Source organism: Psittacula echo, assembly GCF_963264785.1.
Source record: "Psittacula echo genome assembly, contig: SCAFFOLD_141, whole genome shotgun sequence".
Classification (NCBI taxonomy): Eukaryota; Metazoa; Chordata; class Aves; order Psittaciformes; family Psittacidae; genus Psittacula; species Psittacula echo.
Genome location: NW_027664202.1, coordinates 29606 through 47434, shown reverse-complemented (window position 1 = coordinate 47434; position 17829 = coordinate 29606). Strand labels below are relative to the sequence as shown.

The following is a 17829-nucleotide window of genomic DNA, read 5'->3' as shown; positions in this document are numbered from 1 at the left end:
CCGAGAGGAGCGGCCGGAGCAGCCCCGGGAACGGCCGCGATGGAGGACGGCGGCTACGGTAGGGCCGGGGCGGGCGGCGGAGGCGGGGGGGGGCCTCGGTACGGCCCCCGTTCGAGCCCCCCCTTGGGGAGCGAGGCTACGGCGGCCGCGGGGGGCAAGTTCCGGGGGGCGGACGGGGTTGAAGGGGGGGGGGAGCCAATCAGTGGAGGCCCCCTTCGAGCCAGGCCACGCCTCCTTTGGGCCAGGCCACCCCCCCTCGGGGCAAGCCTCGCTCCCAATGGAGGCGGGGTTGGACGCAGGGGGCGTGGCTTAAAGGGGAGGGGGCGTGGTCAGGACCACGGGCGGGGGCGTGGTTTGGGATGGAGCAAGGCGAGGACGTGGGGAAAGGGGGCGTGGCTTATGGGGAAGGGGGGCGTGGTCAAGGCGTTGGGGTCCTGAATGGGGCGGGGGGTGGGGCGGGGCTAAAAGCAAAGGGCGTGGCTTAAGGGGAAAGGGGGCGTGGCCATGAGCCCCCCATCCCATCCCCATCCCATCCCCATCCCATCCCCATCCCATCCCCATCCCCATCCCATCCCCATCCTATCCCCATCCCCATCCCCATCCTATCCCCATCCCCATCCCCATCCCATCCCATCCTATCCCATCCCATCCCATCCCATCTCCATCCCCATCCCATCCCATCCCCATCCCCATCCCATCCCCCATCCATCCCCATCCCATCCCATCCATCCCATCCCCATCCCATCCCCATCCCATCCCCATCCCATCCCCATCCCATCCCCATCCCATCCCCATCCCATCCCCATCCCCATCCCATCCCATCCCCATCCTCATCCCCATCCCCATCCCATCCCATCCCCATCCCATCCCCATCCCCATCCCCATCCCATCCCCATCCCATCCCCATCCCATCCCCATCCCCATCCCCATCCCCATCCCCATCCCATCCCCCATCCCCATCCCCATCCCCATCCCCATCCCCATCCCATCCCCATCCCATCCCCATCCCATCCCCATCCCCATCCCCATCCCCATCCCATCCCCATCCCATCCCCATCCCCATCCCATCCCCATCCCATCCCCATCCCATCCCCATCCCCATCCCCATCCCCATCCCCATCCCATCCCCATCCCCATCCCATCCCCATCCCCATCCCCATCCCCATCCCAATCCCATCCCCATCCCCATCCCCATCCCCATCCCCATCCCATCCCATCCCCATCCCCATCCTTCCCATCCCATTCCCAGTGCCCCCGGACCTGACGCCCGAGGAGCGCCTGGAGCTGGAGAGCATCCGGCGCCGGAAGCAGGAGCTGCTGGGGGAGATCCAGCGCCTGCGGGAGGAGCTCAGCGAGGCCATGAGCGAGGTGGAGGGGCTGGAGGCCAACGAGGGCAGGTGGGGAGCAGCGCCCCCCAGGGACCCCCAAGTACCCCCCCATTGCCCCCATTGATCCCCATTGACCCCCAACCCCCCCCCCCCCCATGGACCCCCAACCACCCCCCATTGATCCCCATTGCCCCCCAACCACTCCCCATTGCCCACCATTGATCCCCATTGACCCCAAGCCCCCATTGCCCCACCAAACCACACCCCATTGACCCCCAACCCCCCCATTCTCCCCCAAGTACCCCTCATTGCCCCCATTGATCCCCATTGACCCTCAACCCCCCCATTCTCCCCCATGTACCCCCCATTGCACCCCAACCCCCCCCATTACCCCCCAACCCCATTGACCCCTATTGCCCCCCATTGACCCCTATTGCCCCCCCTTGAACCCCCATTGCCCCCCAACCACCTCCTTCATTGCCCTCCAACCCCCCCATTCTCCCCCATGTACCCCCCCTTGCACCCCAACCCCCCCCATTACCCCCTACCCAACCCCATTGACCCCATTGCCCCCATTGACCCCCGTTTGCCCCCCCTTTGCCTGCAGCAAGACCCTGCAGCGGAGCCGGAAGATGGGGATGGGCCGGAAGAAGTTCAACATGGACCCAAGAAGGTGCCACTGGGAGCGGGGGGGGGGGGGGGGGGTTAGGGGGTGCCTGGGGGGGGGATCCCCCCTATTGACACCCCCCCTCCATTGACCCCCATGGGCGGGTGCAGGGGATCCAGTTCCTGGTGCAGAACGAGCTGCTCCGGCTGACGGCCGAGGACGTCGCCCGCTTCCTCTACAAGGGCGAGGGGCTCAACAAGACGGCCATAGGGGACTACCTGGGGGAGAGGTGGGGCCGAGGGGAGGGGCTTGGGGAAGGGGAGGGGCTTAAGGGAAGGGGAGGGGCTTAAGGGAAGGGGAGGGGCTGGAGGGAAGGGGAGGGGCTGGAGGGAAGGGGAGGGGCTTAAGGGAAGGGGAGGGGCTGGAGGGAAGGGGAGGGGCTGGAGGGAAGGGGAGGGGCTTGGGAAAGGGGAGGGGCTTGGGGAAGGGGAGGGGCTTGGGGAAGGGGAGGGGCTGGAGGGAAGGGGAGGGGCTTGGGGAAGGGGAGGGGCTGGAGGGAAGGGGAGGGGCTGGAGGGAAGGGGAGGGGCTTGGGGAAGGGGAGGGGCTTATGGGGAAGGGGAGGGGCTTGAGGGGAAGGGGAGGGGCTGGAGGGGAAGGGTAGGGGCTTGAGGGAAGGGGAGGGGCTTGAGGGGAAGGGGAGGGGCTTGGGGAAGGGGAGGGGCTTGGGGAAGGGGGAGGGGCTGGAGGGAAGGGGAGGGGCTTGGGGAAGGGGAGGGGCTGGAGGGGAAGGGGAGGGGTTTGAGGGGAAGGGGAGGGGCTGGAGGGGAAGGGGAGGGGCTTATGGGGAAGGGGAGGGGCTTGAGGGGAAGGGGAGGGGCTGGAGGGGAAGGGGAGGGAAGGTTCCTTCGAAGGGAGTGGGCTTCTAAAATGGGTGGGGCTTCATGAAAGGGGCGGGGCTTCATCGAGCCCCTCCCCTCAGGGGAATCCCTGCCTGCGGTGGGCGGGGCCAAGGGGCGGTGGGCGGGGCCACGGGTCACACCCCCACCCCCCCCCCCCCCCATGTGCAGGGAGGATTTCAACTGGGCGTGCTCCACGCGTTCGTGGACCTGCACGAGTTCACGGACCTGAACCTGGTGCAGGCCCTGAGGTGAGGGCAAAGGGGGGGCAATGGGGGCAATGGGGGTAATGGGGGGCAATGGGGACAATGGGGGGCAATGGGGGCAATGAGGGGTAATGGGGGCAATGGGGACAATGGGGGGCAATGGGGACAATGGGGGGCAATGGGGGCAATGAGGGGTAATGGGGGCAATGGGGTAATGGGGGTAATGGGGGCAAAGGGGAGTAATAGGGGGGAATGGGGGCAAAGGGGGCAATGGGGGAAATGGGGGGTAATGGGGAGAATTGGGGCAATGGGGGTAATGGGGGGAATAGGGGAAATGGGAGGGAATGGAGGCAATGGGGGCAACGGGTGGTAATGTGGGCAATGAGGGGTAATGGCAATGCGGGGCAATGGGGTTATGGGGGCAATGGGGGCAATGCGGGGCAATGGGGGGCAATGGGGTCAATGGGGCAATGGGGTAATGGGAGCAATGGGGGCAATGGGGCAATGGGAGTAATGGGGGCAATGGGGCAATGGGGGCAATGGGGTAATGGAGGTAATGGGGGCAATGGGGCAATGGGGGCAATGGGGTAATGGAGGTAATGGGGGCAATGGGGCAATGGGGGCAATGGGGTAATGGAGGTAATGGGGGCAATGGGGCAATGGGGGCAATGGGGCAATGGGGCAATGGGGGCAATGGGGCAATGGGGGCAATGGGGGCAATGGGGTGCATTGGGGGTGCCCTGGGTTCAATGGAGGTTTTGGGGTCCCCCCCAGGCAGTTCCTGTGGAGCTTCCGGCTGCCGGGGGAGGCGCAGAAAATCGACCGCATGATGGAGGCCTTCGCGCAGCGCTACTGCAGCTGCAACCCGGGCGTCTTCCAGTGCACAGGTAGGGCCCAGAGAGCCCCATAGAGCCCAGAGAGCCCCATAGAGCCCAGAGAGCCCATAGAGACCATAGAGACCATAGAGACCCATAGAGACCATAGAGACCATAGAGACCATAGAGACCCATAGGGAACCATAGAGACCATAGAGACCATAGAGACCCATAGAGACCCATAGAGACCATAGAGACCCAGAGAGACCCATAGAGACCATAGAGACCGTAGAGCCCATAGAGACCATAGAGCCCATAGAGACCATAGAGACCATAGAGACCCATAGAGACCCATAGAGACCATAGAGCCCATAGAGACCCATAGAGACCATAGAGACCCATAGAGACCATAGAGACCATAGAGACCATAGAGCCCATAGAGACCATAGAGACCCATAGAGACCATAGAGACCATAGAGCCCATAGAGACCATAGAGACCCATAGAGACCATAGAGACCCATAGAGACCCATAGAGAGACCATAGAGACCATGGAGACCATAGAGACCATAGAGCCCATAGAGACCATAGAGACCATAGAGACCCATAGAGACCATAGAGACCATAGAGACCATGGAGACCATAGAGCCCATAGAGCCCCATAGAGACCATAGAGACCATAGAGCCCCATAGAGACCATAGAGACCATAGAGCCCCATAGAGACCATAGAGACCATAGAGACCATAGAGACCCATAGAGACCATAGAGACCATAGAGCCCATAGAGACCATAGAGACCATGGAGCCCATAGAGCCCATAGAGCCCATAGAGACCATAGAGACCCATAGAGACCCATAGAGACCATAGAGACCATAGAGCCCCATAGAGACCATAGAGCCCCATAGAGCCCATAGAGCCCATAGAGACCATAGAGACCCATAGAGACCATAGAGACCATAGAGACCATAGAGACCATAGAGCCCATAGAGACCATAGAGACCCATAGAGACCATAGAGACCATAGAGACCATAGAGACCCATAGAGCCCATAGAGACCATAGAGACCCATAGAGCCCAGAGAGCCCCATAGGGACCATAGAGCCCATAGAGACCATAGAGACCCATAGAGACCATAGAGACCATAGAGACCCATAGAGACCCATAGAGAGACCATAGAGACCATGGAGACCATAGAGACCATAGAGCCCATAGAGACCATAGAGACCCATAGAGCCCAGAGAGCCCCATAGAGACCATAGAGCCCATAGAGACCATAGAGACCCATAGAGACCATAGAGACCCATAGAGCCCATAGAGACCCATAGAGACCATAGAGACCCATAGAGCCCATAGAGAGACCATAGAGACCATAGAGACCATAGAGACCATAGAGCCCAGAGAGCCCCATAGAGACCATAGAGCCCATAGAGACCATAGAGATCCATAGAGACCATAGAGACCCATAGAGACCATAGAGACCCATAGAGACCCATAGAGACCATAGAGACCATAGAGACCCATAGAGCCCATAGAGACCCATAGAGACCATAGAGCCCATAGAGACCATAGAGATCCATAGAGACCATAGAGACCCATAGAGACCATAGAGAGACCATAGAGACCATAGAGCCCATAGAGCCCCATAGAGACCATAGAGACCCATAGAGACCATAGAGACCATAGAGACCCATAGAGCCCATAGAGAGACCATAGAGACCATAGAGACCATAGAGACCCATAGAGACCCATAGAGACCATAGAGACCATAGAGACCATAGAGACCCATAGAGACCCCATAGAGACCATAGAGACCATGGAGACCATAGAGACCATAGAGACCCATAGAGACCATAGAGACCATGGAGACCATAGAGACCCATAGAGACCATAGAGACCATGGAGACCATAGAGCCCATAGAGCCCATAGAGACCATAGAGACCCATAGAGACCCATAGAGACCATAGAGACCATAGAGCCCCATAGAGACCATAGAGACCATAGAGACCCATAGAGACCATAGAGCCCATAGAGACCATAGAGACCCATAGAGACCATAGAGACCCATAGAGACCATAGAGACCCATAGAGCCCATAGAGAGACCATAGAGACCATAGAGACCATAGAGCCCAGAGAGCCCCATAGAGACCATAGAGCCCATAGAGACCATAGAGATCCATAGAGACCATAGAGACCCATAGAGACCATAGAGACCCATAGAGCCCATAGAGAGACCATAGAGACCATAGAGACCATAGAGCCCCATAGAGCCCATAGAGACCATAGAGACCCATAGAGCCCATAGAGACCATAGAGACCCATAGAGACCATAGAGACCATGGAGACCATAGAGACCATAGAGACCATGGAGACCATAGAGCCCCATAGAGACCATAGAGACCCACTGAGAGCCACTGCTCCCCATTGTCCCCCCCCCCCGTGTGCCCCCCCAGACACGTGCTACGTGCTCTCCTTCGCCGTCATCATGCTCAACACGAGCCTGCACAACCCCAACGTGCGGGACAAGCCCTCGGCCGAGCGCTTCGTGGCCATGAACCGCGGCATCAACGACGGCGGCGACCTGCCCGAGGAGCTGCTCCGGGTGGGCGGGGCCGCCGGGCCGCGCCGCCATTGGCTGGCAGGCGGAAGGGGGCGGGGCTTTCGGGGGCGGGATTGGCTGCGAGGAGGAGGGGGAGGAACGGGGGGGGGGGGGCGTGTCCTGTAGGGGGCGTGGTGTGGGGGGGGCGGGGCCTATGTGTAGATGGACATTGTGGACGGGGCCTATGTGACTATATATGGGCATTGTGGGTGGGGCTTATGTGTCTATATATGGGCATTGTGGGTGTGGTTTATTGTGGGCGGGGCTTGTGTGTCTATATATGGACATTGTGGGTGTGGTTTATTGTGGGCGGGGCTTATGTGTCTATATATGGACATTGTGGGTGTGGTTTATTGTGGGCGGGGCTTATGTGTCTGGACATTGTGGGTGTGGTTTATTGTGGGCGGGGCTTATGTGTCCATATATGGCCTTTGTGCCCCACAGAACCTCTATGAGAGCATCCGGAGCGAGCCCTTTAAGATCCCGGAGGACGACGGCAACGACCTCACCCACACCTTCTTCAACCCGGACCGCGAGGGGTGGCTGCTGAAGCTGGGTGAGCCCTCCCCCCCCGCAATGGGAATGGATCAGCCCGATCCCCCATGTATCCCTATGGGCATCCCCAGTACCTGGGTCCCAATGCGGGGGGGTTATTCCCATGCACAAATAACTGATGGTACCTCTTTCTGTCCCCCCCCCCGTATCCCTCATTACCCCCCCATTCCATCCCCATTCCCACCCCATTACCCCCTATTCTCTCCCCATTACCCCCCATTACCCCCCCATTCCTTCCCCATTCCTTCCCCATTCCCCCCATTCCCTCCCCATTCCCCCCCATTCCCCCCCATTACCCCCCCATTCCCACCCCATTCCCACCCCATTCCCCCCCATTCCCACCCCATTACCCCCTCATTCCCACCCCATTACCCCCCATTCCATCCCCATTCCCTCCCCATTACCCCCCCATTACCCCCCCATTCCCTCCCCATTTCCCCCCATTACCCCCCCATTCCCTCCCCATTTCCCCCCCATTCCCCCCCATTCCCCCCCCCATCCCCCCCATTGCTGCTGACGCTGCCCCGCCCCCCCCAGGAGGTAGGTGCCCCCCCCCCTTTATCCACCCCCTTCCTGATCCCATTCCCCTTTGGAGCCTCCCCATTGTGGCTCCATAGGGACCCCCCACCCTCACCCCCCCCCCCCAGGCGGGCGGGTGAAGACTTGGAAGCGCCGCTGGTTCATCCTCACCGACAACTGCCTCTATTACTTCGAGTACACCACGGTGAGAGCCCCAAATACCCCCAAATACCCCAAACCCACCCCCAAATACCCCCAAACCAGCCCCAAATACCCCAAGATACCCCCAAACTGGCCCCAAATACCCCAAAACACCCCAAAATACACCAAAACTGCCCCCAAACCACCCCAAAACCAGCCCCAAACTACCCCAAAATCACTCCAAACCCCCCTAAACTCCCCCCCCCGAGCTGCTCTGCCCCCCCCCCCCCCCCGACCCCAATGGTACCTCCCCTGCCCCCCCCAGGACAAGGAGCCACGTGGGATCATCCCCTTGGAGAACCTCAGCATCCGGGAGGTGGAGGATCCAAGGAAGCCGGTGAGAGCCCCCCCATTGCCCCCATTGCCCCCATTACCCCCATTGCCCCCATCACCCCCATTGCCCCCATTGCCCCCCATTGCCCCCCATCACCCCCTTGCTGACCCGTGCCCCCCCCAGCACTGCTTCGAGCTCTACATCCCCAACAACAAGGGGCAGCTGATCAAGGCCTGCAAGACGGAGGCCGACGGGCGCGTGGTGGAAGGGAACCACGTCGTGTACCGCATCTCGGCGCCCACGCGCGACCAGAAGGACGAGTGGATCAAAGCCATCCAGTGAGTGCCCCAAGCGGCCCGGAACGCCCCCAAGAGGGCTCCAAACACCCCCAAAACGGGCCAAACCGCTCCAAAAGGGGTCAAAACGCACCAAAATGGGTCAAAACGCACCAAAAAGGGGCCAAAACGCACCAAAGGGGTCTAAACACACCTAAAATGGGTCAAAACGCACAAAAATGGGTCAAAATGCACCTAAAATGGGCCAAAACGCACCAAAATGGGTCAAAACGCACCAAAAAGGGGCCAAAACGCACCAAAAAGGGGTCTAAACACACCTAAAATGGGTCAAAACGCACCAAAAATGGGTCAAAATGCACCTAAAATGGGCCAAAACGCACCAAAATGGGTCAAAACGCACCAAAATGGGTCAAAACGCACCAAAAAGGGGCCAAAACGCACCAAAAGGGGTCTAAACGCACCTAAAATGGGTCAAAACGCACCAAAAATGGGTCAAAATGCACCTAAAATGGGCCAAAACGCACCAAAATGGGTCAAAACGCACCAAAATGGGTCAAAACGCACCAAAAAGGGGCCAAAACGCACCAAAAGGGGTCTAAACACACCTAAAATGGGTCAAAATGCACCTAAAATGGGCCAAAACGCACCAAAATGGGTCAAAACGCGCCTAAAATGGGTCAAAATGCACCTAAAATGGGTCAAAATGCACCTAAAATGGGCCAAAACGCACCAAAATGGGTCAAAACGCGCCTAAAATGGGTCAAAATGCACCTAAAATGGGCCAAAACGCACCAAAATGGGTCAAAACGCACCTAAAATGGGTCAAAATGCACCTAAAATGGGCCAAAACGCACCAAAATGGGTCAAAACGCACCAAAATGGGTCAAAACGCACCTAAAATGGGTCAAAATGCGCCTAAAATGGGTCAAAATGCACCTAAAATGGGCCAAAACGCACCAAAATGGGTCAAAATGCGCCTAAAATGGGTCAAAATGCACCTAAAATGGGCCAAAACGCACCAAAATGGGTCAAAACGCACCTAAAATGGGTCAAAATGCACCTAAAATGGGCCAAAACGCACCAAAATGGGTCAAAACGCACCTAAAATGGGTCAAAATGCACCTAAAATGGGCCAAAACGCACCAAAATGGGTCAAAACGCACCAAAATGGGTCAAAACGCACCTAAAATGGGTCAAAATGCGCCTAAAATGGGTCAAAATGCGCCTAAAATGGGTCAAAACGCACCTAAAATGGGCCAAAACGCACCAAAATGGGTCAAAACGCACCTAAAATGGGTCAAAATGCACCTAAAATGGGCCAAAACGCACCAAAATGGGTCAAAACGCACCTAAAATGGGTCAAAATGCACCTAAAATGGGCCAAAACGCACCAAAATGGGTCAAAACGCACCAAAATGGGTCAAAACGCACCAAAATGGGTCAAAACGCACCAAAATGGCTCAAAACGCCCCCAAAAGGGCTTGAAACACCCCCAAAACGGGCCAAACCGCTCCAAAAGGGGTCTAAACGCATCTAACATGGGCCAAAACGCACCAAAAATGGGTCAAAATGCACCAAAAATGGGTCAAAACGCCCCAAAAAGGGCTTGAAACACCCTCAAAACGGGCCAAAGCACTCCAAAATGGGTCAAAACGCACCAAAATGGGGCCAAAACGCACAAAAAAGGGGCCAAAATGCACCAAAAAGGGGTCAAAACGCACCAAAAAGGGGCCAAAATGCTCCAAAAATGGGTCAAAACAATGTAAAATGGGCTAAAACACACCAAAAATGGGTCAAAACGCACAAAAAATGGGCTTATACCATCCCCAAACGGGCTCAAACCACCCCAAAAATGGGACATACCAAGGTGCTAAGGGAGGGGGGGATCCAGCGGAAGCGCCCACTTTAAACCCGCCCCTTGGGGACCCCAAACCCCCCCCGAAGCCCGAGCCCCCGCCCCAGGGACCCCAAAACCCCCGTTGGGGACCCCAAAACCATTCTGGGGTCCCCAAAGGTGTTTGGGGACCCCCCCAATGCCCTGTCCCCCCCCCCCCAGGGCCGCGGTGAGCGTGGACCCCTTCTATGAGATGCTGGCGGCGCGCAAGAAGCGGATCTCGGTCAAGAAGAAGCAGGAGCAGCCCTGAGGGGGGGGGGGAAGGACCCCGGACACCCCCCCCATTGCCCCTCCATGGCCATGAGGGACCCCCCCCCCCCCCAAGGACCATGGGGGGCACAAGGACAATGAGGACACACAGGAAACCCCCCCCTCTGGCCACAATGGATGCTCCCAGGACCACAAGGACCCCCTCAGGACCACAATGGATGCTCCCAGGACCCCCCCCAGGACCACAATGGATGCTCCCAGGACCACAAGGACCCCCCCCAGCATCACAATGGATGCTCCCAGGATCACAAGGACCCCCCCCCAGGACCACAATGGATGCTCCCAGGACCACAAGGACCCCCCCCAGCATCACAATGGATGCTCCCAGGACCACAAGGACCCCCCCCAGCATCACAATGGATGCTCCCAGGACCACAAGGACCCCCCCCCAGCATCACAACGGATGCTCCCGCGATCTTAAGGGAACCCCCTATCACTGCAATGGAACTGCCCAACGACAACGAGGGACCCTCCCCCAGGACCACAATGGATGCTCCCAGGAGCTTAAGGGAACCCCACAAGGACCCCCCCCATCACTGCAATGGAACGGCCCAATGGCAACGAGGGACCCCTGCCAGGACCACAATGGATGCTCCCAGGACCTTAAAGACCCTCCCCCCAGGCCCACAATGGACCCTTCCAGGACCACAAGGACACCCCCCCCGGCCCACAATGGATGCTCCCAGACCACTAGGACCCCCCCAACCTTAATGGGTTCCCCCCTATGGGCCCCCCCCAACCCCTTTGAGGTGTGTGGGGGGGGTCACACAGACACGGATCCTCCCATTGGACACACGTGGGGGGGGATGCACATGGGGCTTCTGCTGGGCAGACCCCCCCCCCCCCCATTCCTCCCAGTTTGGGGGGGGGGTGTCCTCTGTGCCCCCCCCCCTTTATTTATGGCTCTGCCCCATTAAAGCTGCCCCATTGAGGGGGGGTCCGGCCCCATTGGAGTGGGGGGGGGGGGGGCAGCATCTTCGTGTCAGGTTTTATTCCATGGTTTGGGGGGAAAAACCAGCATTTGGGAAGTGAATGAGGGCCCCTCCCCCCCCCCGAGGTGTTGGGGGTCCCCATTGGGGTGGGTTTGGGGGGGTCGGGGAGGGGACCCCTTAAAGAGGACCAAGGGGTGGGGGGGCTCTATAGGGGATATATAGGGTTCAGGGAATGGGAAGGTCCCATTGGAGGGGGGGGTCCCTATGGGGGGGGGTCAGGGGATGGGAAGGTCCCATTGGAGGGGGGGGTCCCAGTGGGGGGGTTCAGGAATGGGAAGGTCCCATTGGAGGGGGGGGTCCCTATGGGGGGTCAGGGGATGAGAAGATCCCATTTAAGGGGGGGTCCCAATGGGGGGGGGTGAGTGAATGGGAAGGTCCTATTTGGGGGGGGGGGTCAGGGGATGGGAAGGTCCCATTGGATGGGGGGGTCTTTATGGGGGGAGATGAGTGAATGGGAAGGTCCCATTTGGGGGGGGGGCAGTGAATGGGAAGGTCCCATTTGGGGGGGGGGGCAGTGAATGGGAAACTCCCATTGGAGGGGGGGACCCTATGGGGGGGGAATGAGTGAATGGGAAGGTCCCATTTAAGGGGGGGTCCCAATGGGGGGGTGTGAGTGAATGGGAAGGTCCCATTTTGGGGGGGGGGCAGTGAATGGGAAACTCCCATTGGAGGGGGGGTCCCTATGGGGCGGGGTCAGGGGATGGGAAGGTCCCATTGGAGGGGGGGGATCTCTATGGGGGGGGTGAGTGAATGGGAAGGTCCCATTTTGGGGGGGGGGGAATGTGTGTTTCCCATTGGGGCCGGTTCCCATCGGGGGCTCCCCCTGTGCCGGGCCGGTACCACGGGGGCCGCCCCGCGAGGGGGGGTTTGTGGTCGTGCTCATGCGCAGGGCTCGAAGGGCAGCGCCGTGACCCCCCCGTGCAGCTCCAGCGCTGGTTGGGTCCAGGCCAGGAGGTCCGCGCGGGGGCGCTCGCGGCACGCGGCCACCGCCGCCACCTCGGCGGCCGCCAGGGCCCGGCCCCAAAGCTGCAGCCCCGAGAGCGCCCCCTGGAACGACTGCGTCGCGTCAAAGCGGCCCCCGAGCGCGTCCTGCGGCCCAGAGAGACCCACAGGGACCCATAGGGACCCATAGGGACCATAGGGACCATAGGGACCCATAGAGACCCATAGGGACCCATAGGGACCCATAGGGACCCAGAGAGACCCATAGGGACCCATAGGGACCATAGGGACCATAGGGACCATAGGGACCATAGGGACCATAGAGACCCATAGGGACCCATAGAGACCCATAGGGACCATAGGGACCCATAGGGACCCATAGAGACCCATAGGGACCCAGAGAGACCCATAGGGACCCATAGAGACCCACAGGGACCATAGGGACCATAGAGACCCATAGAGACCCATAGGGACCATAGGGACCCATAGGGACCCATAGAGACCCATAGGGACCATAGGGACCATAGAGACCCATAGGGACCCATAGAGACCCATAGGGACCATAGGGACCATAGGGACCCATAGGGACCCATAGGGACCATAGGGACCCAGAGAGACCCATAGGGACCCATAGGGACCCATAGAGACCCACAGGGACCATAGGGACCATAGAGACCCATAGAGACCCATAGAGACCCATAGGGACCATAGGGACCATAGGGACCCATAGGGACCCATAGAGACCCATAGGGACCATAGGGACCCAGAGAGACCCATAGGGACCCATAGAGACCCACAGGGACCATAGGGACTCATAAATACATCATATAGACCCCATATACCCCCCATATACCCCATATATACCCCCATATACCCCCCCTCCCATATACCCCCCCATACCCCCCTATATCCCATATACCCCCTATACCCCCTATACCCCATACACCCCCTATACCCCCCCCATACCCCCCCCGTTGCCCCCCCTTTACCTGCTCCTGCCCCACCACGAGGACCCCGCCCGCTCTGAGCGCGTGCCCCGGCGCCAGCCCCGCCCCCGCCCCGCGGGGGGCCCCGTCCTGGAAGCTGCGCCACGCGCCCCCCGCCGCCGACCACGTGACGCACACGTGGTGCCAGCGGCCCGGGGTGGGCGACAGCGACAGCGCCGCCGCCTGGGGGGGAGGACCAAGGGCGCGCACTGCGCGCACGCGCACGCGCGCGCGCCCCATAGGTAGCCCGTATGTGCCCGTATACGCGACACATGTACACCGTATATACCGTATGTGCCCCCTGTACAGCCCGTATATAGCCCATATATACCCCATATAGACATGATATATATCATATATACCCCATATACGTCCCATACGCATCATATACCCCATATAGACATGATATATATCATATATACCCCATATACGTCCCATATGTATCATATACCCCATATATAATCTGTATATATCATGTATACCCCGTCTACATCCCATATATCTGCCATATGTCTCAAATACCCCATATATATCATATATACCCCATACACATCCCATATATATATCATATACTGCTATATACCCGTATATGTATCATATATAGCCCATATATACCCCATATAGACATGATATATATCATATATACCCCATATACATCCCATATATATAATATACCCCATATATAATCCATATATATCATGTATACCCCATATACGTCCCATATGTCTCAAATACCCCATATAGATCATATATACCCCATATACATCCCATATATATATCATATACCCATATATGTATCATATATTGCCCATATATACCCCATATACCCCACATTGACGTGATATATGCCCCATATATAACCCATATACACCCCACCAATACCCCATATATACGCTGTATATATCATATATACCCCATATACATCCCATATATCTACCATATGCAGCCAATATATCTCATTACGCCATATAGACCCCATAGATATCCCATATACACCCCAACAATACCCCATAGACCCCATATAGACCCCATATAGACCCCATACACACCCACAGAGCCAGCAGCTCCCCCCCCCAGCACATTGGTACCAACCCGGGAGCCCCAGCACACACACACTGATAGCGCTGTGCCCCATAGAGCCCCCATAGAGCCCCCATAGACACCCAAAGAGCCCATAGAGAGCCCATAGAACCCCATAGGCACCCATAGAGACCCCACAGAGAGCCCATAGAACCCCATAGACACCCATTGACCCCATAGACCCCCATAGAGAGCCCATAGAGAGCCCATAGAAACCATAGAGCCCTATAGACCCCCTATAACCCCTGCTAACCCCCCAAATACCCCCATTATAACCCCCTATACCCCCCATACCCCCCCACCCCCCTCTACACCCCCTATAGCGCCATAGCCCCTCACAGCCCCCATACTCCCCCATAGCCCCTATAACTCCTATACCCCCCTATACCCCCTGTAGCCCCATAGCCCCTATAAACTCTATAACACCTATACCCCCCATAAACCCCCATAGCCCCTATACCCCCCATTCCCCCTATACCCCCCATAGCCCCTATAACCTCTATAACCCCTATACCCCCCTATAGCCCCCCATAGCCCCTATAACCCCCATAGCCCCATACCCCCCCATAGCCCCTATAACCTCTATAACCCCTATACCCCCCTATAACCCCCCATAGCCCCTATAACCCCCATAGCCCCATACCCCCCCATAGACTCTATAACCCCTATACCCCCCTATAACTCCCATAGCTCCTATAACCCCCCATAGCCCCATACCCCCCATAGCCCCTATAACCCCCATGGCCCCTATAACCTCTATAACCCCTATACCCCCCTATAACCCCCCATAGCCCCTATAACCCCCATAGCCCCCTATACTCCCCATAGCCCCTATACCCTCTATAACCCCTATACCCCCCATAACCCCCCATAGCCCCTATAACCCCCATAGCCCCCTATACTCTCCATAGCCCCTATAGCCCCCATAGCCCCCATACCCCCCCATAGCCCCTATAACCTCTATAACCCCTATACCCCCCATAACCCCCCATAGCCCCTATAACCCCCATAGCCCCTATAACCCCCATAGCCCCTATAACCTCTATAACCCCTATACCCCCCTATAACCCCCCATAGCCCCTATAACCCCCATAGCCCCCTATACTCCCCATAGCCCCTATAACCTCTATAACCCCTATACCCCCCATAACCCCCCATAGCCCCTATAACCCCCATAGCCCCCTATACTCCCCATAGCCCCTATAGCCCCCATAGCCCCCATACCCCCCCCCGTGCCGTACCTGGTCATTGACGAGCAGCTCCAGGGGCCGCCCCCCCACGCCAGCAGCACGAGCTCGTTGGGCTGCCCGGGCGCCGCGTACGAGAACGGCGTCCCCAGCACCGCGGCGCCCCCTGCCGGCCGCAGCCACAGGCAGGCCGAGACGGCCGCCAGGGGGCGCCGCAGCACCGGGCCCCGCGCCCGCGCGTAGAGGTAATTGGTGCGGAGCGGGAAGGAGAGGAGGAAAGGGGCGGGGGGGGCTGGGGGGGGAATGGGGGGGATGGGGGGGATGGGGGGGATGGGAGGGGATGGGGAGCATGGGGGGGGATGGGGGGGATGGGGGGGGATGGGGGGGATGGGGGGGGATGGGGGGGATGGGGGGGATGGGGGAATGGGGGGGATGGGGGGGGATGGGGGGGATGGGAGGATGGGGGGGATGGGGGGGGATGGGGGGGATGGGGGGGGATGGGAGGATGGGGGGATGGGGGGGATGGGAGGATGGGGGGATGGGGGGAATGGGAGGGGATGGGGAGCATGGGGGGGGATGGGGGGGATGGGGGGGATGGGGGGGATGGGGGGATGGGGGGGATGGGGGAATGGGGGGGATGGGGGGGGATGGGGGGGATGGGAGGATGGGGGGGATGGGGGGGGATGGGGGGGATGGGGGGGGATGGGAGGATGGGGGGATGGGGGGATGGGGGGGATGGGGGGATGGGGGGATGGGGGGATGGGGGGGATGGGAGGATGGGGGGATGGGAGGATGGGGGGATGGTGGGATGGGGGGGATGGGGGGATGGGGGGATGGGGGGGGATGGGAGGATGGGGGGATGGGGGGGATGGGAGGATGGGGGGATGGTGGGATGGGGGGAATGGGGGAGATGGGGGGAATGGGGGGGATGGGGGGGATGGGGGGGATGGGAGGATGGGATGGGGGAATGGGGGGATGGGGGGATGGGGGGGATGGGGGGGATGGGGGGGATGGGGGGAATGGGGGGGATGGGGGGATGGGGGAATGGGGGGAATGGGAGGATGGGGGGGATGGGAGGATGGGGGGGATGGGGGTATGGGGGGAATGGGGGGATGGGGAGAATGGGGGGGGATGGGGGGGATGGGAGGATGGGGGAATGGGTGGATGGGGAGAATGGGGGGGGATGGGGGGGATGGGAGGATGGGGAGGATGGGGGGATGGGGGAACACATTAATGGAGGCACTCAAAGACTGGTCCCTGGGGTCCCCATCCCTGGGGCCCCCCCCCCTCACCTTTGTCCTTGTCCTGGGGGTCCCCGTGGTCCCCGGGGTCGTCGTGGTCCTCCTCCTCGTCGTGGTCGCTGCGGTCGCCATGGCGACGGCGCCAGGGCTGCTCCTCGTGGTGGTTGCCATGGTTCCCGTGGTGGTTGCCATGGGGATAGCCGGCGCGGTGGCCGTAGGCGTCCTCGAAGGGGTTGTTGCTGTGCTTGCCGGGGGGCTGGGGCTGCTGGTTGCCATGGCGACCGAAGGGGTTGCTACGGAGGAGGCTGTGCTGGGGGGGATGGCGATGGTCGCTGGCCTTGCTGTGGTTGCCATGGTGATCGCCGTGGTCGCCATTGTGCCCATGGTGGTTGCTATGGAGGGGGCTGTGGGCTTTGGCAGGGTCCCCGGCCTTGCTGTGGTCGCCATGGGGGCCGTGGTGGTTGCCATGAAGGATGCTGTGGTCCCCGGCCTTGCTGTGGTCGCCATGGTGACCATGGTGGTTGCCATGAAGGATGCTGTGGTCCCCGGCCTTGCTGTGGTCGCCATGGTGACTGTGGTGGTTGCCATGGAGACCCTCATGGCGGTTGCTATGGAGGATGCTGTGGTGGTTGCTGTGGTCCCCGGCTTTGCCGTAGTCGCCATGGTGACCGTGGTGGATGCTATGGAGGATGCCGTGGTCACTGGACTTGCTGTGGTCATCATGGTGACCATGGTGGTTGCCATGGAGACCCTCGTGGTGGCTGCTGTGCTTCTCGTGGTCGCCATGGTGACCGTGGCGGTTGCTATGGAGGATGCTGCGGTGGCTGCCGTGGTCCCCGGCCTTGCCGTGGTCGCCATGGTGACCGTGGTGGTTGCCATGGAGACCCTCGTGGTGGTTGCTATGGAGGATGCCGTGGTCCCCGGCCTTGCCATGGTCGCC

General features: G+C 59.7%; 1 protein-coding gene across 1 annotated transcript; it reads left to right on the top strand.

Moving 5' to 3' along the window:
• LOC308232673 (cytohesin-2-like) lies at positions 1–11388 on the top strand. Its single transcript, XM_080639905.1, is given in 14 exon segments — positions 1–58; positions 1250–1397; positions 1936–1994; positions 1997–2001; positions 2106–2224; positions 3005–3015; positions 3018–3084; positions 3814–3926; positions 6307–6455; positions 6897–7008; positions 7655–7731; positions 7993–8064; positions 8185–8339; positions 10354–11388. Coding segments are annotated over 14 exon segments (1194 nt in total). The 5' UTR covers positions 1–39; the 3' UTR covers positions 10442–11388.
• Positions 11389–17829: the final 6441 nt, after the last annotated feature.